This window comes from Octopus bimaculoides, chromosome 16 (assembly GCF_046866305.1).
Source record: "Octopus bimaculoides isolate indiv1 chromosome 16, ASM4686630v1, whole genome shotgun sequence".
Taxonomy (NCBI): Eukaryota; Metazoa; Mollusca; class Cephalopoda; order Octopoda; family Octopodidae; genus Octopus; species Octopus bimaculoides.
Window position 1 is genome coordinate 28,703,453 of NC_142943.1, and position 22,531 is coordinate 28,725,983.

At 32.5% G+C, this 22,531-nt stretch overlaps 1 protein-coding gene across 3 annotated transcripts in view; it reads left to right on the top strand.

Annotated features, from left to right (window-relative positions):
• Positions 1–20,623, top strand: part of LOC106878387 (extended synaptotagmin-2) — a 66,202-nt gene extending 45,579 nt beyond the window's left edge. Inside the window, exons 14-22 of one of the 3 annotated variants that reach the window (XM_089364289.1) lie at positions 2,359–2,391; positions 9,776–9,868; positions 11,233–11,394; positions 11,663–11,818; positions 12,603–12,868; positions 13,256–13,354; positions 14,300–14,434; positions 14,969–15,124; positions 16,151–20,623. In XM_089364289.1, the coding sequence (XP_089220415.1) occupies positions 2,359–2,391; positions 9,776–9,868; positions 11,233–11,394; positions 11,663–11,818; positions 12,603–12,868; positions 13,256–13,354; positions 14,300–14,434; positions 14,969–15,124; positions 16,151–16,208 (1,158 nt within the window). In that variant the 3' untranslated portion in view covers positions 16,209–20,623. The remainder of the gene's footprint in view (positions 1–2,358; positions 2,392–9,775; positions 9,869–11,232; positions 11,395–11,662; positions 11,819–12,602; positions 12,869–13,255; positions 13,355–14,299; positions 14,435–14,968; positions 15,125–16,150) is intronic. The other 2 variants (XM_014927579.3, XM_014927580.3) reach the window with 2 other exon arrangements.
• The last annotated feature ends 1,908 nt before the right edge of the window (positions 20,624–22,531 follow it).

Below are 22,531 nucleotides of genomic sequence, written 5' to 3' on the forward strand. Positions count from 1 at the left end.
TTTTCGTTTCTTTTTCATTATTAAAAAAAAAATTCATATTAACATTTTTTTTTCTTAGAAAATTGATCTTAACCTCTCATGAATTAGTCATTAATTTTGGTATTTCAAATTATTGCAAGTTCCATCAAGAAAAGAAATCTAATTTTTGTTGAATTTTCAGCTGAAAATATATTAATATCTGATTTTTATTCTTTTTATGAAAATTACCATTGACAATGGTAAGTCATTTTATTCAACATGACTACTGAATTGGGTTTATTTTTCCCTTAGATTTTAAAAAGTTTGTTCTGTGCTGTGATTTATTCAGAAATTTGGCAAATTTCATTCTCATGGTTTTGTTGGCCACTTCTTTAACGTTTAACCTCTTGGTGAATCAAATCTGCAATTCCGTTTTCATTCCCAATCAGAGCCTGTTTTATTTCCACTCTTTTTATTATATCACTAATGGTCCTTGAGAAAGATACGATTGCTGTAATTTCACATTTCTATAAATCTTACGCTTTGTAAAAATTAAATATGAAACATTTTAATAGAAACAGAAATTTTCACTTTTAAATATTGTGTTACAAAATTAAAAGGGTATCTGTAATTAATCAAGATGAAAGTTTGAACAAAAAAAAACAATAATTGCAGCTGAGGAGTTAGACAAAATATGTAAGGTGATGTTGATGAATAAAAACAAAGAGGAAAGGTATTGTATCACTTTGTATACATTGTGTAATGATGCTACTATGGGGGGATTCCCCTTTTCAAATAGAAGAAAGTGATTCAAGAGTTCAGAGAAATGTGTTGTTATTGGCAAACCATTCTGGTGTGTTAGAATTTGTAGAAGTTTCTGAATATCTCACTTTTTTATTTATTTATTTTTTTTTCAATTTTACTTTGGAACTTTCCCTTGAGTAAATCTTTTAATATTTTTTCTTTGACTTATTTTTGTTCCATCCCTTTTCCATTTCGTTTTCTTGAAAATAGTTGCAATGTGGCCTAATCAGATACTATTATTTTTTACTCTTGCTCGACACCTCGTTGAGTATGTGCATATGGGCCTTGAGACGGAGATTTTACATGCCATTGGCTACAATGCAGATAAAAACCAAGAACTAATAACTTGGTGGAAATTGATGATGATTAGTTTCATGTTCTACAGTACCAAAAATCTAAATGAAGAAAAAAATAATATTGGGTTGGTACATAATTATTGCATCTTTTTTCAACAAATTTTATTCAACAAAAAAAAAAAAAAAATGATTTTTCCGGAGCGTATTCACCATCTACTTCAATTACTGCTTCCCATTTGCTTGGCAGATGGTCAGACCGTCATGTAAAGATGTTTTTGTTAAATATTGTTATTGTCTTTGTTGAATAAAATTTGTTGAAAAAAGCTGCAATAATTATGCACAAACCCAATACATACATACCTACATATATGTTTACATACATACCTACATATATGTATTGGGTTGGTGCATAATTATTGCAGCTTTTTTTCAACAAATTTTATTCAACAAAAACAATAACAACATGTAACAAAACATCTTTAAATGATTATTCTGGAGCATATTCACCATCTACTTCAATTACTGCTTCCCATTTGCTTGGCAGCCTGTTGGAATAATCATTTGAAGATGTTTTTGTTGAATAAAATTTGTTGAAAAAAAGCCGCAATAATTATGCACTAACCCAATGTAAAAGCTCCTACTGGATGCTAAGCTTTTGTCATGGTTTATAAATCATATCAATTCAAAATAAATTTGTTCAGGAGATTATAGATATTTTGGTAGATATCGTCAAATTGATAATTTCTACTGAGAAACACGTTTCTCTGTAGAGTTGTGGTTAATCTTAAAGTAGTTTATTTGATTTACCTTAACATTTAGAAGGTTTTAAATATTACAGAAATGTCCAACAAAAATCAGTTTTTGGGTAGTCTTGAGATGCTTGCTTCATTTCTAGTCAGGCAGTTTGAAGCTGTACACGTCTGTAGAAACTTAAATTTTGTCTTGTTCTTTGATGAACAGAAGATGACTAAAAAAAAAAATCGTGTTCACTGACTTCCTCTCTTCCATTGTTTAAGACCATTTTTGGAGAAAAAAAAATAGAGGATTTAAATTAGGATGATCTCTTTTTGCTTTGTTTTCTCTCTAGTAATGCATGATATCTTATTTCTGGGCACATTTGTTAAATCTATTACACGTTTGTGTTTTTGAATATATGCACACACTCATATATAAAATACTTAATCGATAATTTCAAGCGGTTCTGGTAGATTACTAAGATTCATTTAAAATTATAAAAATGTTTTAGTATCTAATATATATAAAGTACTAGCATTGCATTAGTTTAACTTTTTTATTTTAGAATAAATTAAAAATGGAAACTACCTCCAAGCAAGTATGAGAGTTCTTTTAAATAAATAAACCGTTTTAAAGCTTTATATAGAAAAGAAAATATTTTGCTTTTCTATGAAAATGCTTAATTGTTAGTTCAATGTAATTGTTTTTTTTTTCTGTTTTTTTTTTTTTGCAACTGCTTTATGCTAATTTCCCTCCATTATTTTGCAATTATTAACTTATATCTTCAAACTTTATTATTAATTATTATAGGTCTATATATATCTCAGTAATTTGATACAATGAAATGTCTAAAAGTTCGAAAATTTCTTGAACTAAATATGAAACGTTAATGTTTTGTATCCTGCGTTATCTTCTAAAATATCATTATAACTAAATTTGGAAAAGGATATTTCTCAGTCTCTGGATGAAAGAAAAATTATTCTCTGCTCAGTTTTTCTACTTGGTATCGTTAAAAAAATCTTGGTTAAAAAAGAAAAAAAAAATCAGGGAAATATTTTTCAAAAGTATCTTCAGGTATTAGTGCCTTTTATGAAAATAATTCTTTTGCTGCTACCAATCATTCTCTAGATAATAAACATTTTTAGATAGAATCTTGTCTGAAATATATTTTCTGTATCATTTTCATCAGTTTTGTGTGTGCATACGTGTGTGCATATATATATATATGTATATGTATATATTATGATGGCTTCTGTTATTTAGCACTGTACACTGAATGTCATTTGTTGCTTCTGAAGCTGCTGTTTGATATTGAACCCACTAGCAGACTTGTAGAGCTCTTCTCTGCTTTCAGCAATGTATATTCAATTTTCAATTCCAGATTCTTCACTCGTTCTATGGTCAGTTGTACATCACCTTAAACTCACTGCTTTTGTGTGTCTCAGTGATTTTTATCTTCCACCAGAGAATCTTTTGCTGGTTGTGAAACGAGATTATAAAATTGATTACTCTAGCTTATGATGTTATGTATTCTAATGAATGTACTATCTTCCTTTCTGAGAACATCTTTGTTAATTTTCATCAAAATTGTTTTGAGGGAATAGACATTTTTAACCTTGGTTTCAATATATATTAACAATAGGACACGGAAATGAAATAATGCATCTTTTCTCTGAAAGAGGTAATTTTGGTGTTGTAGGGTCGCTGCAGTAAACTTTGGTGACATAACCTTGAAGCAGATAAGTAGCAATGTTGACACTAAAGCTGACCTGGAACTTCATATTCCTATTATAACATTATAGTTTGATTTCTTAGGTAAAAAGAGAAACTGAAATTTTCTCATGGTAGAATTTGTACTCAAAAACTGTTAAACTATAATTTATTACCTCCACTTTAGCGAAGGTGGAGGTATTGTTTTCAGTTTGTTTGTTTGTCCATGGACAAAATATCTCAAGAACTGCTGGATGGATTCAGATGAAACTTTCAGGGATGTTTGGCCTCTTGACTGGCACAAACTGATAAGATTTTGGGATCGATCAGGTACCAGAGAAGGATTCTGGATTATTTTTCCTTTTTTTTTTTTTTTAACTTTTGAGAGCAGTCGGGTTCATTTTTAGTATTCTTATTTGTGAGAGCAATTGAGTCTATTTCAGATATTCTTATTTTAAACATCATCTCTGGCTAATCGTTGAAAGGACGTTGGTGTTGCCTTGGTGGAGGTTTGTGCTAAGTATGGTGTTGACTTCTGCTATTTCACTTTATTTCTACAGAAGTTTTTCAGGGTAGCTGTGGTAGCAGTCAATTTTTGTACTAAATATTTCTATTGTTGTGAGTCCAATTCCTGATATTATTCCTTTCATCTTTCATTGTAAAAATATTGAAAAGTATTCATTTAAAAATATTTGAGGATTATCTAACAAAAATAAGAACAAAACTCGTTAAAGTTTAGGAAAGAAACCACTTTCTTCAATTATATATAACTACTCGGTAGACTACATGAAAGTGACTCAAGGGGATATTTCATAAAGCATACAGCTAAAATCTGAAATTATTTCCTCAAAAGGCAATCTTAAATCTGAGGTGATATTTCTTTACATTGCAATATGTGATAATGATTGAAGTATTTCATTCAATTCGATAACCTGTCTTTCAGCTATACACTGTGTATACTGCATACTGTAGCAACGTTGTTGGACTAAACAAAAAAAAAAATTCTTTCTCTGTCTTAGACACACAGACAGACTATCCTTTCTTCCTTATAAGAAACTAAAAATTTTTAAATTATAATTTTTAGTTTAACAATTCCAGTTGTACAAGCAATTGAAGTGAGGGAGGGAAGCAGCATGACAATATATAAACAAACATTTGTAGAAATATCAAAAACAGTAAATCAAGATTTTATTGCTTACCAAATGTATCCTACCTGCTTCAGAAGTGATGCTGTTCTACAGAGTTTGGTCTTTGATATGATGATGGGCCATTCAGTTTTTGAAGTACATACAACAGATGCAGTGATAAAGGAGTTCAGCAACATATTCAAAGTGTTGGATACAAATCCAAGCATAGTTAAGTTTTGGGATACAACTCTAGATTAAAGTACTCTAAATGTTGCCCTTATTGTAAATGTAATGAGAATTTACTGTACATCAATATAAATTCCAACTGTCCTTCAATAATCTTAAAATTATTCATTAATAATATTAGTAAGTGTATATCTATGTGATCTTTGATAAGAAATCCTTTAATTATATTTCTCATTATTACAATGACTCATTAAATACAATTGGTTCTGAATACAATACATTCAAAAATAGCACTAATCTTTATAAATGCACAAAATAAAAACCAATATTATATTATGCAGTCCTCTCTCTCATTTAAATGTTCATTCGAACGTTACCAGCATTTTCTCATAGACTGTAGATATTGTAATACTTTTAATAAAAAATAGTTGGGGGAGCTGCAGTTACACCTACAATTTCCTCAGCCATTATAAATAGAAAAAAAACCCCTTTCTAGTAGGAACATACAAAATTCTTTTCTGTAATTTCAACAACCCTAATGTCTGTCCTCTCAATGGTACGAATCCATTGGAAATGCTACTCTATGCCAAGTTCTGTGTTGCATATGACAATACAATAAAAAGCTGTATAGGGTTTACTAATAATTTTTTCAAAAGCTGATTCTCACAACATGTCTATACAGTAGACACTTAGAAAGATTCCTTACTGTTTCATTCTCCAAATATGTCAGCAGTTTAAAGAATTGTAATATTAATAATTACAAGAACTATTGATCCATTAAAGAACATACATCCCCCTGACATTAATGATTCAATCTTGGCCTCTCAGAGACTTTTTCACAATTTTGAACATGATATTAGTACTTCTTGAGCCTGGATTCTGAGCAATTATTGATTCTGTAGCACATGATTGCAGTATCTTCACAAAAGCACTTTGATTTGGTTTAGTTGATCTTGTCATAAAAACCTTTGATTTAAGAAGAGAAAGGAGACCCCTGTTCATAAACCTGTGTAATAAGATCAGATAAGCTAGGCTGCTGCTTGGAGCTGTATATTGATATGTCCATTTCTGGTTCTGAGCTGAATTTCAGGTAGACACTAACATGAATTTTGGCCTTAGACATCAAGTTTGTTGGTCTTTTTGGAAGATATTTTGAGGCTAATTTTTACAAGAAAATAATTGAGTTGTTGGTAGTTTGTAAATTGCAGTTGCTATGAAAATTAAAATGTTATGCTGCATTTTTTTTTAAAAAAAAGACTATTCTTTCAAAGTAACAGGACCATCTAGAATACTTTGAGCTCATTAATTAGCTTAATTGATTTTTTTTAATGAATAACCTTTGTTGAAAAATATTGAATAATTTTACTCAAAAAAAACAAAAAAACAAAAAAACATTTTTTTAATCAAAAAAATGTTTTTTCTTATTAAAATTAGATTAACTAAAAAAAAAAATGTCTGTTTTTACCACCTAAATAATTTAGATAAAATATTTTGTAATAATAAAACCTGTAATATTCTTGTATTTTACTAAAAAAGTTAATTTAATATATTTTATTATTTTACTTAATAAAATAATTAATTAATTAATTTCTGTGTAACATAATTAAAATAAATCAAATATTCTCATGTTATCGTATAAAAATGATTCCAAACTAAACGTAAATTGACCAGATAAATCACCATAAAACAAATAAGCTAGCTACAGCATGGCCTCCACCAAAATTCTTCAGCCAGCCTCTAATACCCAGTCATATTGGTACTTTATTTAACAAGTCAAAGACATTTACAAAGCTGTGTAGAGTTTGCCTCTACACAAAAGTCATGTCTTAGATATGGAAGGCTTAAAAAAAAAATAGATGGAATGGTCCCAGTTGGAACTCTCGATCGTAAGTCCCTTTGATAACAGTTGACATGGAACTAAACAATAGCAAAATCAAAGAAGGTACAAACTTTGAAAAGATGTAACATTTAGTGTTGAATTGTAAGAATGAGCTTTGGTCCTGCTTAAATAATTTAGTGCTGCAGCAGGCCGGGTGTTAATGCTGTTACTGCAGACCACTCGTCAGAACAGCAACATACCACTTTAGAGTTGCATAGCTGCTATGATCCACAACGGAAATAATTGCATATATAATGAAAATATTTAATTAGAGCTTTCAAAAGAACATTTAATACCAAATTATCTAATTACTTCCCAGCTATGTCCTCATAAAAGTTTCTTAATTATAAATAAAAATTTTATATATGCTGTTATATTCCACATTGTCTTTAGAATTCATTATATAAATAAATCCTTCATTCATTTGGCCAAGTAGGGAGAATTTTTGGATAAAAACATTTATTGATAAACAAAGTTAGTGAAAATTTCCTTCATTATTGAAACTTGTTAAATTGTACCTGGTTTGACAACAACTTAACTTTTGATTCAAGATGTGATCTGCTGCATGAGCTGTGAGCTGTATATCGTATTGTATTATTCAATTACTAACAGATACTTATTAACACAACAGGCAGTGTTTAATGACTGTTGGCTGTTAGTTCCTTGATTTTAATTTTATCAGCACCAGGTATTTTTGTACAGTTGTGAACATTTTGATTTGGTGATTTGAGGGTGATGCATGGAGTTTTATTCCTTCTTCTTCTTCCTTTTATGGTTGGGTCTGTCGTGTCTAGATGAGGATTTCTTTACAGTTTCTCGTATATGGTAACATTGAATTGATTTGGCAGAGAAAAAAAAAACCTTTTCTTTCACTTTAAATGTCCCTAACTTTAATACTTATAAAAGCTGATAATTAAAGCAATCTTTAAAATCGTTGTTAAAAGATTAAATTTTAAAAAAATATGAATATAATTTTTAACTAGTTCAATATTTCTTATATTTAAATTTTGAAATTAATGAAAGCTGGTTGAATATTTAGAGAATGAATAACTGTTAGTTAACTTAGCTTGTAGTAGCTGCTATGTTTTAGCATTGTCTCTATTTACCTAACATTGCTAAAATTATTGCTAATTAAAATGATAAACAATAAAAGTGATATTGACTCATTTTGTCAAAATATGATTTCTATAAAACATTTGTTGGATTCCGTTTATATATTTATTTTGCAAGATTTTTGATGTGAAATCGTGTGTTGGATTGTTTTTAATACAATGGCAGAATGCTTCTGATGTCAACTGGTCATTCATTATTTTTTGTCTTCCACCTTACACAAGATATGTGTTGAACATGTATCTAGAAAAGACTGTTTGCAGTAAAATCCGATGCCTACGGTTTTTTTTTTCTTTGGTGACAGGAAGGGCTTCCAGGTATCAACCAGACTATCAGTTGTTGTTACATGCCACTGGTCACAATGCACTTCCTTGCTTTGTTTTAGCTTTCCTAAGATGCCACTTCATTGGCCTGATAGGCCAACATTTTCCTTAGAATGGAACACCAACCCATTGCAGGTGCACTGGGACAACATGGAATGAAGCGTTTCGCTCAAGAACACAGTGCACCACCCGGTTCTGGGAATCAAACCTCATGAATGCAACACTATAACCACTAGGCCACCAGCCTTCTCTCTCTCTCTCTCTCTCTCTCTCTCTCTCTCTCTCACATTTGTATATGGCAGGCTTCCACCTTGTTTCCATCTACCAAATTCACTTTCTAAGCATTTTTTGGCCAGGGCTACAGCAGAAAACACTTGTGCAAGGTACTGTGCAGTGGGACTGAACCGAAGACCATGTGATTCCAGAGCAAGCTTCTTAACCACACAGCCATTCCTTTTGTACCTTGTAAACTCCTACAAGTATTGATCCATTGCCATCCAAATTGAAATACCATTCCATCTCTTTTATCCAGTGCTTCAACCATCTCCGAAATACACAACTTCTATTTCTTCCACATGGAAATGCGCTTTTTTTATTTTTATTTATTTGTTTTTTTCCCCCATTCACTTCATTTTGTAGAAACCATTCATTTACCTTCGCCCATATCCTAAATAATTTGTTCAGGTGCCTCTACAAATTTTTTTGTAGGGTCATACTTCAAACTCTTTTATTGTACTCAATTTTGAACCAGCTTTTCTACCCGTGTTTATCCACCACCCCCACGTCTACCCACCCACCTCTTTCTTTCACTCTTGAAATGTTTACTTGTAGAACTTCATATCAACCTTATTCACCTGCCAGAGCCTGAAAGGGCTAAAAGCTCCCCCCCCCCCATTCAGATCATAGTAATTAAATTAAAAGAGTTTTAGCTGAAAAGTAAATTGTAGGTGCAGGAGTGGCTGTGTGGTAAGTACCTTGCTTACCAACCACGTGGTCCTGGGTTCAGTCTCACAGCGTGGCACCTTGTGCAAGTGTCTTCTACTATAGCCTCAGGCTGACCAAAGCCTTGTGAGTGGATTTGGTAGACGGAAACTGAAAGAAGCTCATTGTATATATACATGTATATATATATGTATATACATGTATATATATATGTATATGTTTGTGTATCAGTGTTTGTCCCCCCCTTTATCGCTTGACAATTGATGTTGGTGTGTTTATGTCCCCGTAACTTAGTGGTTCGGCAAAAGAGACCAATAGAATAAGTACTAGGCTTACAAAGAATAAGTCCCAATGTCAGTTCGCATGACTAAAGGCGGTGCTCCAGCATGGCCGCAGTCAGATGACTGAAACTTATGAAAGAATATAAAAAGTAGTCCTGAAAAATGAATATAAAAACTGGAAGAGAGAAATTATTGTTCAATAAAATCTGTGTCTATCAAACATCAATATCACGAGGAGGATGATAGCAGTAATAATAGGTCAGAGGTACTTTTATTGTTTATCATACAAGGCATAGTGATCAAACATTAATTTTTAGCCCCACTTTAAACCCCAAACTATCCAATGGTAACTTATTCTCTATATGAAATTTTTTTTTTTTTAAGAATGATACTCTAACATTTGTATTATATTTGTTTTTTCCAGGCTTTGAAACAGATGAAGAGTGAATCAAACAACTCAGAAAATTTATCAAGCTGTATCTTGATGGCATGTGTTGATTCTGCCAAAGATTTACCTGTAAGTTGATTATTAGATTTCGGGTGCGCGTGTGTGTGTGTGTTTCCCTCCATGTAAATAGTCCATTCAGGAAAAGAAACCAATTGAAAATTTTGTAGTATTTAACTGTTTAGCATTCAGATTACTCTGTTACGTGAGCCAGTCAAGGTGCACTGGCATCGGCCATGTTTGGATGGTGCTTTTATGTACCACCAGCATGAGAGTCAGTCAGAGGAACATGGCATCAACCACGTTCGGATGATGCATTTTATGTGCCACCAGAACGGGAGCCAGTCAGGTGGCACTGACCACAGTTATGATTTTGGTTCTACTTGACTCAACAGGTCTTCTCAAGTATATCATATATTGCCTGACACATCAAGGGTACTCTTAAATGGGCTGGACATGCAACACTGGCATCGGCCATGGCTGTGATCTCACTTTAATTGCTGGGTCTTCTCAGTCACAGCATATCTCCAAAGGTCTTGGTCTCCTGTCATTGCCTCTGTCAGGTCGAACATTCAAAGGTCATGCTTCACCACCTCGTCCCATGTCTTCCTGGATCTACCTCTTCCACAGGTTCCTTCCACAGTTAGGGTGTGGCACTTCCTCACACAGCTGTCCTCATCCATATGTAACACACGACCATACCAGCACAGTCATCTCTCTTGCACACCACATCTGATGCTTCTTCTGTCCAACTTTTCTCTCAGGGCATTCGCACTCTGTCGTATATACACACTGACATTACACATTCAGCAGATCATACTATCTTCATTTCTTTCAAGCCTGTGCATGTCCTCAGCAGTCATGGCCCATGTTTCACTGCCGTGTAGTATGGCAGTTCACACACATGCATCATACAGTGTACCTTTCATCCTGAGCGAGAGGCCCTTAGTTGCCAGCGGACGTAGGAGCTCTCTGAACTTTGCCCAGGTTATTCTTATTCTAACTGCTACACTCTCAGAGCATCCACCCCCACTACAAACTTGGTTACCTATGTAGCAGAAGCTATCAACTACTTCTAGTTTTTTCCCCTGGTGTGTGATGGAATCTGTCTTCTGTACATCTTCAGTGTTTATTGCCCCTGTGCATCTGTCACACACAAAATCTATCTTCCCGGTTAACCTTCCTTTGATATTGCTGCACCTTTTATGTGTCCATAACTTACACCAGGTATACTGTATGAAGTTTCCACCCATACCTTTTTTTTTTACAGATCGAGAAGGGGTTTGTGATTTGTCAGCCTTCCTACTTACTAGGACTTTGGCTTTTGCTAGGTTAACCCGAAGGCCTTTCGATTCTAGACCTTGCTTCCACACTCTAACTGATATCAATAGTCAGAAGTAACTGTTGAAATATTTGTTTATATTTGTTTTATTTAGAAAGCGAAGAAATCATTAATGGAACCAAGCCCATATGTTGAATTGGTGTTGGGCCAACAGAAAGAAAAGACTAACATACAGACCTCCACAATTAATCCCAAATGGGCAGAGAATTTCAGATTTCTTGTTCATGATCCTTACTTTCAAGATCTCACTGCCTTGGTAAGTGTCTTTTATGATAATTAGAACAGGTTGTTTGGTGTTTACTAAAACCTTTTGATATTGATCTCAATATTGTAAATTTGAAGAGTATTAAATTTTTTGATCAGAAGTGTTTCATAGAAACTTTCCCTGTGTATCTTAATGTTTCTATTACCACACAGTTGAGTCTGAATTCCTTCATCTTTTATTATCACAGTATCGACCAGACTGTTATAAATTTTCCATGCAGTTTTAACGACAGCTGCAATTAAATTCTGTTTAATTACAGGTTTATGATAAAAATACTAGCAAACTGATCGGAGAGTGCAAAATACTTTTGAAAAATCTCCTTTCTGCAACAGACATGACGATAGACCAAATGTTTGATATGAAAGGAGGCGACTCAACATCAACATCGAAACTTCGATTGCAACTAGTTTTGCGAGTAAGCAAACATTTTCAAGCATCTTTTTATTTTTTCATCATCATCATCATCACTCAACATCTGCCTTCCATGCTGGAATGGGTTATTTTGGGCCATATATATATATATACACACACACATATATATATATACATACATACATACACAATTATAAATAAGGGTGTAGAAATGAAATAAATTTGTGACTTCTTATGTGGTGAGACGATTTGGCACCTATTTTTCAGCATATTGGCTAGAAAATTTCATTTCTATGCCCTTATTTGTATTTATAATTTCACCATAATTGGTCTTTTTTTATATGCTGGCCACTGATAAAATGTTTTATAAACATTTTATCCTTTGTTTTATATATATATATATTAGTAGAATTGTCCTTTCACTCTTGAGTCAAGTGTACTTGAGAAATACTTGAAACTTTGTCTATTTGTAAAAATTGTTACTTCAAATGCCAAGAGATTGTAAATTGTCTTTGAAAATAAAAATATTATTTCTGTAGAAGTCAATATAGAGAAGGTGTTTATACATAACCTCTGAACTTAGGAAAGCAGTAATCCACTGTCAGCCATTTTACTTTTTCATTTAATATTATCAGTGCCTTTTCCCTTAAGATTTTCACATTAAATATTTGTGATGAAATATTAATTGCAGCAATTTTTATACATTAATGATGTCTGTTTAAGCAATTTCAGTTTGTGTGTTTTTTTTTACTTTTTTTCTTTATGATCTTAATTATAAATGTTTCTGTTTTAAATGTTACTCATCTTGTCAAATTCCTTGCTTATAGATTCTCTCCAATGAATATAAGGATGAGTGGCAGGAAACTGAAGATTTATTGCTCTCAGAAGATAAACTCCCTTCCAAAACCGATAAATCAGTGGAAAACCTTGAGGATTTGTCGTCCCATATGGATAGTTCTGTTGATCCAGTTAGTGTCTATGAATCAGCTTCTGCTCCACTTGAGGCCAGCCACCTCTCAAGTGACTTGGATGATTTGGCAACCCAAAGCCCTTCCATGGAAGGACTGAGGCAAAGAAAATCACTCTCCCCAAGGTTAATTAACTATCAGGGTTCATAATTATTCATAATTTCTGTTTCTAACCGAAGAAGAATTATATTGAATTTGTGTATTGAAACAACTCCTGTTGTGTCTTTGAGAGGGTCATTGCATCAATGATTATTGGCATATAATGATCCTCCCAAGACACAACAAGAATTATATCCTTACACTGTTGAAGTTTAAAATACTTGGCATTTTAGTGCTACAAGCATTTCAAAAATATCAGTAATTTGATGAATAATAGCATGCTAGAAAATATAACTTGTGATTCTAAGCTTCAGTTGTGAGCACAATTTATACCAGCATCTGCTTTGTAAGTAATAATAACACTTGTGATCATATAAATGTTTAATCTATTATTATATTTATCTATTTATAAGCATTGAAAGTGCTGGACAACATGGACGTGGTCGAATTCAACTGACCCTCCGATATAGCTGCCTCAGACAAAAACTGGTGGTTGTTGTCCACAAATGTGTGTAAGTAAACACTTATGATTTGTACACCACGAATGTTTGTTGTTTCTTTCTTTCTCTTTTGCAGCTGTACCATTTTCTCGTTACTAATTTGAGGTTAAAGACAAGAGTGTACTTTAGGAAAGTTGTTGCAATTAATCAATTAATAGGTTTAAGTTTAACGAAGCAGAAAATTCTCATTAAAACTCGTACAATTTAAACATTTAGTGATTTCAGCTACACAAACTGTTAGGAAAGCCAAGTCGAGAGATACATGGATTATGTGCATGTGTGTCTGTGTGTACACAAGTCCAAGTGAATTTATAATGTGGAGATGGACTGTACCTAAAATAATAAGTGCACTTTGTATCAATTTGTTTTTTCTATACATTTAGGTGAAAGTTAAGTCAAGTAAATATAATTTTATTTGTGTAAGGTTAGTGAGTGTTACACAAGTTTTTAATTTCTATACACAAACAACTATATTGTCACTTATCGTTTTAGTGTCTTTAACATCTTCTAAACAACAAGAACCGCTACTCTGTGAGTGTGTGTTTGGATGGTAGAGGTAATCCTGTGCCTTGTTAAGCACATCACTTGGTCTTTTTTTTGGTTACTTTTAGTGGAGTGTAACCTGTTGAAAGCATTTGTGCCAGACTGTTAGTCTGATGATAAACTTATCCCTTCCTTCAGTCTTGAAAGCCATGGAAAGAGAGGGGATATTTATTCCCGCTTAAACATGGATGTTCTGTTAGAACAAACTATACTGCAGAAAGTACCATGACAGGAACTCTCATATAGGCTTTTGGTGCAGAATGCATGCTTGTTTGTTTATATTGGTAGCGGGGAGATAGCTCCCTATCAAAAATATTTGTGACTAAGTCAGAGAAAATTTGTTGGTAATTTGTGATCTGGTGAAGTTGTTGAAACGGTTTAGTAACCTTAGTTTGTTATAAAATCTCTTGACAGTAACTTGCTGCCCTGTGATGATGATAACCTTGCAGACCCTTATGTCAGGATGTATCTGCTCCCAGACAAAAGTAGCACCAGCAAGAGAAAAACTGAAGTGGTTAAAAACAGTCTGAATCCCATCTATGATTTAACGTAAGTGTTGTAGACTTATTTCTCTGTCATAATAAATGAATATTTAATTATGATTAATCTTCACTTTTTTGCAGCTGAACAATTTTAAATAAATATCCTGAAGGGTATACCCTGGCACTTGCTACCATCTGTGTCTCTCTCTCTTCCTTTACTCAATCATCCCTTTTATAGTCTGATCCACTGTCCCTTGTGAGTATGCCCGACACTTTACCACCATCTCTGTCCTGCTGTCTCCCACTCTCCCTCTCTCTATCTATGTGTGTATATATATGTGCGTGTGCATGTGTGTATGTGCGTATGTACATGCATGTGTGTGTGCATATGTTTATGTATGTTTATGTGTGTGTATGTGCGTGTATGCATATGTATATATGTGTATATATGTCTATATATATATATGTCTCTGTGTGTGTGTGTGTCTATATGCATACATGTGTGTGTGTGTGTGTGTGTGTAATAATGGTGATGGTGGTAGTGGTAGTGGTAATGTTGATCATTGTTGTCTACTGATGATGTATTTGCTTCAATTTCCAGCTTTGAATTTGCTGTAGCCCCTGGTGAACTGGCCACCCGCACACTGGATATAGCAGTCAAGCATAACAAATCCATGTTCTCTAGTGATCGCCAGATCATTGGTGTGGCCTTCATACAGCTCCACAATATTGAAGATTCAAAAGCTGTGACTGACTTGTGAGTAACTTTTAACTTGTCAACTTATATATTTTATAATTAATGTGAGATGATTTGGCCATGATATCTTAGTCTATATAAATAAAAGTAATTTAATTTTCTGTAAATAAATTTATTCTTCTGAGGTTAACTGTAACTCTAATATTCATATATTTGTAGTAAAAAATATAAAAGGATTTTAGTTTTCATAAAATAACAGACAGGCATGGCTGTGTGATAAGAAGCTTGCTTCCCAACCACATGGGAATTTAATTGTTTTCCATACATCAGGGGTAAGGAACCAAATTTAAGATTACCTCCTGAGGAAGTCACAAAAAAGCCTAATGATAAAAGAAAGAAGAAACCAGCCAAAAGAATCAGGCTAAATTAATTAAATCATCATCATCATCATCATCATCATCATCATCATCATCATCACTTAACATCTGTTTTCCATGCTGGCGTGGATTGGATGCTTTGGCTGGAGATGACAAGCTGGAGAGATGCTCCAAGCTGATTGTCTATTTTGGCTTGGTTTCCCTTCTTAAAGGGTGCCTTTCCTAAAAGCCTACCATTTCACAGAGTATTTGGGATGCTTTTTATGTGGCACCAGCATCAGGAGGGTCGCCAAGTAACTTGCAAGACTTAAGATCTGTTAATCGAGAGAGGGTGTGAAACTGGGGGTCAGTTGAGAGATTAATAGTGTATGATTGAGAGACAGATAGTCGTCTTACTACAGAGGAGAGAGTTGGTTAAGATTTAAGATTAATAATTTTTCTCAGCACAAATGCATCTTCATAGTTTTTATACACGAACAATTTGCCTGTGATACTAATGGACAAACCATAATACCACCTGCAGACATACTTTTTACTTTATTTTTCAAAATAATAGGCAGAAATAATTCGATTAGAATAACTGAATCTTTTTATTTTTAATTCTAATGTTGTGTCAGGGTTTTCCTGGATGATTTTATGAGAAGAGTTAAAATAGTTTATAATTTATTTTATCAATATTTAAAATAAATGTTTTTCTTCTCTTTGCCAGTTTTGATCTTCAACCAGAAGACTGTGTTGAGAAAATCTCAATTGATTCAGAAAATTAATATATTTTCAATTTTTTTTATTTATATATTTTTTTCTGTGAGTTCAGTTTTATTCAAAATTTATTGACAGTTGCAAATATGCTTTTTTTTTTTTTCATTTCTCAATTATTTTTGCTGCTAACACTAACATATCAATATGTTCCTGCAAACACTATTTTCTTATTTCTTTGGCTCCATCAACATAAGCAAAGGAAGTATTTCTTATCTTTGCTACTTGAAATTCGTTCAACTGCTTCAATTTCTAGCAGGTAAAGGGAACAAAATACTTATAACACTTTTGCATTTGAACATTTCTCAAAGTTTAACAACTGATTCTGTATATAGCTTGTTTCCATATGTCTTGCTATCTACCAAGTTGGCATTTAGTATCAAATTCTTATAAATACAATATTACAGCTCTATTCATTGATTATTCCATCTCGTTAATATGATCAGCTGGACTCATTTCACTTTAAATGAGCCTCATGTGATGACTTATAATTAAATTAAATTGTAAAACAAACGAAAAACATTAATTTTTATGATTTTACTCAGGTCTTTTTGACCAACAATTATTTTACTCCATCCTTCTAATATTTTATTGGAAAACACATTCAGCATTGACCGACTGTAAAATCTGCGTTGACTTCAAACTCTGAATTATTTTTGGTCACTTAAATATTATTACTCATGATAAATGTGTAAAATTTGTATTTTTTTAACTTCTTCAAAATAATTCTGTCCATGTAAACTTTTTGTGAAAAATGCAAATTGTAAACTCATTTTGTTATTAATTACTCTTCCATGACAACTACAATTTTGATTTCTGTTATCAAACCCATTTAATATTCTGCTGGTCATAGACTACTGAGCTGCCAGTGTGCTTACAGTCAATACTGGTATCAATTTAAAGCTAATACATATAGTTTATATTGATCAATTACTTGTATGTTGTATCTTCAACAACAACAACAACAACAATAATAATAATGATGCTGCTGGTGGTGTTTGTCTCCTCCTGCAGTAGTTCAGCCTATGGAAACCTTTCATCTCAGTCCTATAGAACTAAGAAAATTCTTCTAAGTTATTTAGTGATTTAAATTTATGCTGCAGTCAGTTGCATCTTTTATGACACCTGTTTGTCACTTGAAGGACATTGCCAGCAAGATTTAAGTGACTTTGAGGAGGAAAAATTGCAGTGTGGGGGAAAGGTCACCATCAACATTTTTCTTTTTGTTCTGCCAGTAGGCAGACACCTTAATATCTCAGCTAAATAGAGCTTTTATGGTGTTTCAAAAACAAGCTCTTATTCTGTTTTATTTTATAAATTCTTATTTTTGTGTTGCTAGACTGTTTTTTGCTTAATTACTACTGCACTCTAATTTTTCATAATTGCTTCTTTATTATGGAAATATTTATCCGATGGAGGAATGTCAGAAAATATTAGGTTGTTTATATTTTATCAATATATTAGCATAAACACACAAAGCATTTAATCATTGATGCTATTTACTGTGTTTTATTTTTCTATACATATATTTTGTTTCTTTCATTAGTTAGTCTATATACACATATACATACATACATACATATATATACCTATATAACACAATGTAATTATTATTAGTTGTTTCACTATGAGCACTCTAATTTTGCTTGTGCCTTACTTCAGTAAGAGAAATATAATCCACAGCTGACATGTGATTTGAATAAAAACACAAAATACATTGTTTGTTTCTTCTCGGACAAACTGCTTTAAAATTGTTAAATATTTATATTCATTTGCTACACTTATCCATATAGTTTACAACAAGTAGTGCTAAATGATTTTATTTTTTTATGATAGCAAGTCCCTGTTCTTAAATATACAACATATAAATCAAAACAAAATGAAATTTTTAATTCATGTTACATTTTTGTTCTGCTTAATTATTTTTCTATTTCATTGTTCTCTTCAAACCATGTGAGTTGTGTTGCTTTTGTTTTAAAACTTATTTCTGAAGATATTTTGAAGAAATTTATTGAACATTTTGGACGGTTGTAATCTTATAACACTAACTTATACTAAAATAATTAAACAACATTTATCTATTGCTTTTTTTCCCCCTAAAACAGCAAAGTGATAATTAAAAAAAAAAATGGATTAATTGAATTCATAGTGCTTTTTTTTTTTTAAAATGGCAATTAATACTGAATTGTTTAAAGATAGTAATCATTATATACAGGGTTATGAATTTAAAGAAATATAATTTTGTAACTTTTGTGATTTTTCCTTTTCCAGTATGGAATACTTTTTTATATTAAGAACTCAATACTCAAAGGATTATTCCTTTTTTTTTTATGGTAAAATTGCTGAACTTTTATTTCATTGCATTCATTCTTGAATCTACTGATATAATAAACCTCATCTATTTCAGAACAAATCAGCTAAATAAGTAGGTGGAAAGGGCAATGTTTCCGTTTCTCTGTTCATATTCCTCCTTTGTAAGTCTGCATTAGCATAAATTCTTCTAAAGGAAGAATTTAAATATTAGTTGGGAAACTCATTGCAGTAATATTTCCTCAAATGAGCCACACGGTACTCGCAGAGGAAGACTTACATTTGGTTGTGGAGTAAAATCTTGCATAGAACCATTGGAAAGACAATAATTGTAAAAAAAAAAGACTAGTTTGAAAACCGAGTTATTTTTAAAAATTAAATTTTTGATATTTCTTAAAAGATCTGAGATGTTTTAGTGACACCCCTCCTCTTTTTGAATATTTATTATAATATTAGGTATGAGGTATTTGTGTTTTATTAAGTCCAGCATACTCAAGAATTTTTTTACTAATTTATTAGTCATTTTTCTTTTAAAATTTCATCTCTGAACCTTGCCTGTAACTTACTTGAAGTAAAAACATGATGGAGGTTAAACCTTGTCTTATTCAGATCTGGTGTTTTTTTTTTTTATTCTTTAGTGAAGCTCTTAATGATTCTGTTACACCTTTTGCTATTTGTCAAATGGTGAGCTTCACATTAGTGATTGTGAAGTTTCAACTTCAAATGTCTATCTATTGATTGATTAATTGATTGATTGATCTATCTATGGACTGGTCTATCTACGAACTGGTCTATCTATGGACTGGTCTATCTACGGACTTGATGCAAAGAAGTATGTAAGATCCTGTATGTATTGGGAGGTGGGTGGGACTGTACAAGGTGGTGGTATTAGTAGTAGTAGTAGCAGTGATAATAGCGATACACAATAAAATTAAGCCATACCTATGCAACAGAAACTTGTTCTTATAGAAATCAGATTTTGTTTACATATTGCTACCAATGGAGGTCAAAATCTTCTTTTCTCTCTCTCTCTTTTCTCTCTCTCTCTCTCTCCACACACACAACTGGATAACTACAAGCATACACATAGAAATGGGAGAGAACAGAATATTTAATTAATCTTTTTGTAACTATTTCTTTAGAGAGAATTAAATACAGGAAGATGTTTCCATTCGTAAGCTGGAGTTTGGAACAAAAAGTTCTGACACAGAATTATTATGGAAGATTTCAATTGAAATATGAACACTCAAATGAAGAAGCTTTTGATTTTCATATGACTCAAAATGAAATCAAACTAGCTGATTGGCAAAAAGCTAAAGTAATTAAGGCTAAGAATGGTCAGAGTAATGAAAACTTACAGCAATAATCTGGTAAAGAAGCAACTGTTCTGTGACAAACACAACAGTGATTAGCATATTTGTGTTCAAATCTGCCAACACATATTAAAAATAAGTATGCAAATCATTGTTTACTTGTTTCAGTCATTTGACTGTTAAACATTTTAGAATTTCTTTCACTTTCAAGGAATATATGCATGTGTCAGTGTGTGTGTGTGCGTGTACCATGTAAAAAGCACCCTGTACATTCTGTAAAGTGGTTTGCATTAGGAAGGCCATCCAGCCATAGAAACCATTCCAAAACAGTAATGGCTCCTGGTGTAGCCTCCGGCCTTACCAGCTTCTGTCAAACTGTCTTAACCCATGCCAGCTTGGAAAATGGACATTAAATGATGAGGATGATAGTGTGTGTGTGTGTATGTATGTATGTATATATATATATACACACACACACATATATATATACACACATATATATGTACACAGATACACACTGACATATATATATATATATGAACTAAGGACACAAATACTCAGTATAATATAGCCTTTATGTATATATGATATTTACAATCTGCATTTAAGTTCCTATTTTTTGGTGTTGGGAGTCAAATGTTCAGATTTCTTTAAAGTTGTCTTTATAATTTGTAAAACCATTTCATCCTTTTGTAACTTATCAACCAGCTATAATTATTAACCAAGGTATGATGTTGCTATTTTTAGAATTTTTTTTCTTTTATATATATGTAATCAATAAATTTTAAATTGAAGCAATAAAATATGAGGTTTTCTTTCTTTTTTTTTTGTAATTCTTTAAATGTAATGTCTTTCAGTAAAATGTGACCTTTTGATCAGAAATAATTCAAATATTTTAGATTGTATAGTTTGGAGGTTATGACTTAGAGAAATACATTTAGTTCAAAGTCCACTGTGATTAAACCAAACTTATGTTCAAAATCATTCCAGTTGTGACCATCCTGTCTCTTTGACTATTGAGGACTACATTAGCCATTTTTTGTTCAAAAATGTCATTTGAATGAGATGACTGCTATTTCTAGTTGATTGATGGACAGCACAAAAGTTCCTTCGGTTCAGAGATTTACCGTTTAAATGATTAGACATTCAATATTTGAGAAGATGACTTGTAACTTACAAATGTTTCTTTGTATATGTTTTTTTTATTGTTTTTTTTTCTTTGCTTAATATTTTTCTATTTCAATGGAAGAAGAACAAAATTTCATCTTAAATTACAACCTTCAATAAATTAGCCAGAAGAGAAAATAGTAACATGTAGGAACAAAAAGAAAAGGATAAATTTCCATCATCAGTGTCATCAGCAGCAGCATTGTCGTCATCATCATCATTGTTCCTTCGCTGGGTTTGGTTTCTCAAATGAGAATGTTATGTCTATGACAGTGATGCAAGGCACTCTTTACTTGGTTTCACTAGTTACATAATACAACTAAACTGGTTGTAATAAATTCATTAAAACTAGGAATACACTGAATGTCTTGTCGACATATTTTCCCATGCTGTGAAAGAAATTTAAGACTTTCAATTCTTGACCTGTTTTCAAAGAAATAGAGACTTGTTGATATGAAACAAACGCACAAAGGAAATAAATGAAAGACTCCAAATAATCATGTATATATACATCATCATCATCATCTTCATTTAAAGTTTGCCTTCCATGCTGGCATGGGTTGGACGGTTTGACAGGAGCTGGCCAGGCAGGAGCCCTCACCAGATTTCTGTGTTTGTTGTGGCAGGGTTTTTACAGTTGGATGCTCTTCCTAACACCAACCACTCGGCAATGAGGACTGAGTAATTTTTACCTGACATAAGCACAGGCAAAGTAAGTTTTGGCATGGTTTTACAGCTGGATGCCCTTCCAAATGCCAACCACTTTACAGTGTGGACTTTTAGCCCACATCATGTGATGGGACACTGAAGAAAAATGCATTAAAAGCATCCGTTTTTCTAAAGGTTATGAGGAAACAAAGTTATAAGGGGGCACACTTGTGTAGATATACCAACAAACTAGTAAACTGATACCAAGAGAACATTAGCTACATGGATACCAAGAAAATATTAGCTACATGGAGGGCTTGGGAATGCCATAGACACAGCCCCTTACCCCAGGACAAAGCAATATTTAAAAAAACATCAATCTCTACCTCCACTCCAACAATACAATAATCTAATACAGTTGAAAGCATAAATATAGAGCAATGAGTCATGTCCTCCACAATCTGAAATTGAAATCCGATAAATCCACCACATATAATCTTCATCTCTCTGGGAGCCCTCAACCAACAATAGCAGTGGTTCTCAACTGAGGTCCCTGTGACCTTTGGGGGTCCATGTAAGATTTTGTTGTTAAATTGTATGTACAATAAATGGCAGAGTTTCAGATAAGGACATAATCACATGTTGGATTTTCCCCATTTTGACGGGAGAGGGGGACATCTTTTTATGAAGAAAAATTCTTCAAAATTTATGATTTTTCTTTCACCTCCCCACACCCTCTCTCCCCGGACCGAATTTGACCGTTTTTCTTTCTTTCTTTTGCACGATGCACTTAAAAATCATAGGAGAAGCCTTTTTGATAAAAGAAAATAAAATGAAAATATTTTCAGGTGAAAGAGTGTGTGATTTAAAGGAAATTTGGCTGTTATTTCTAGCAC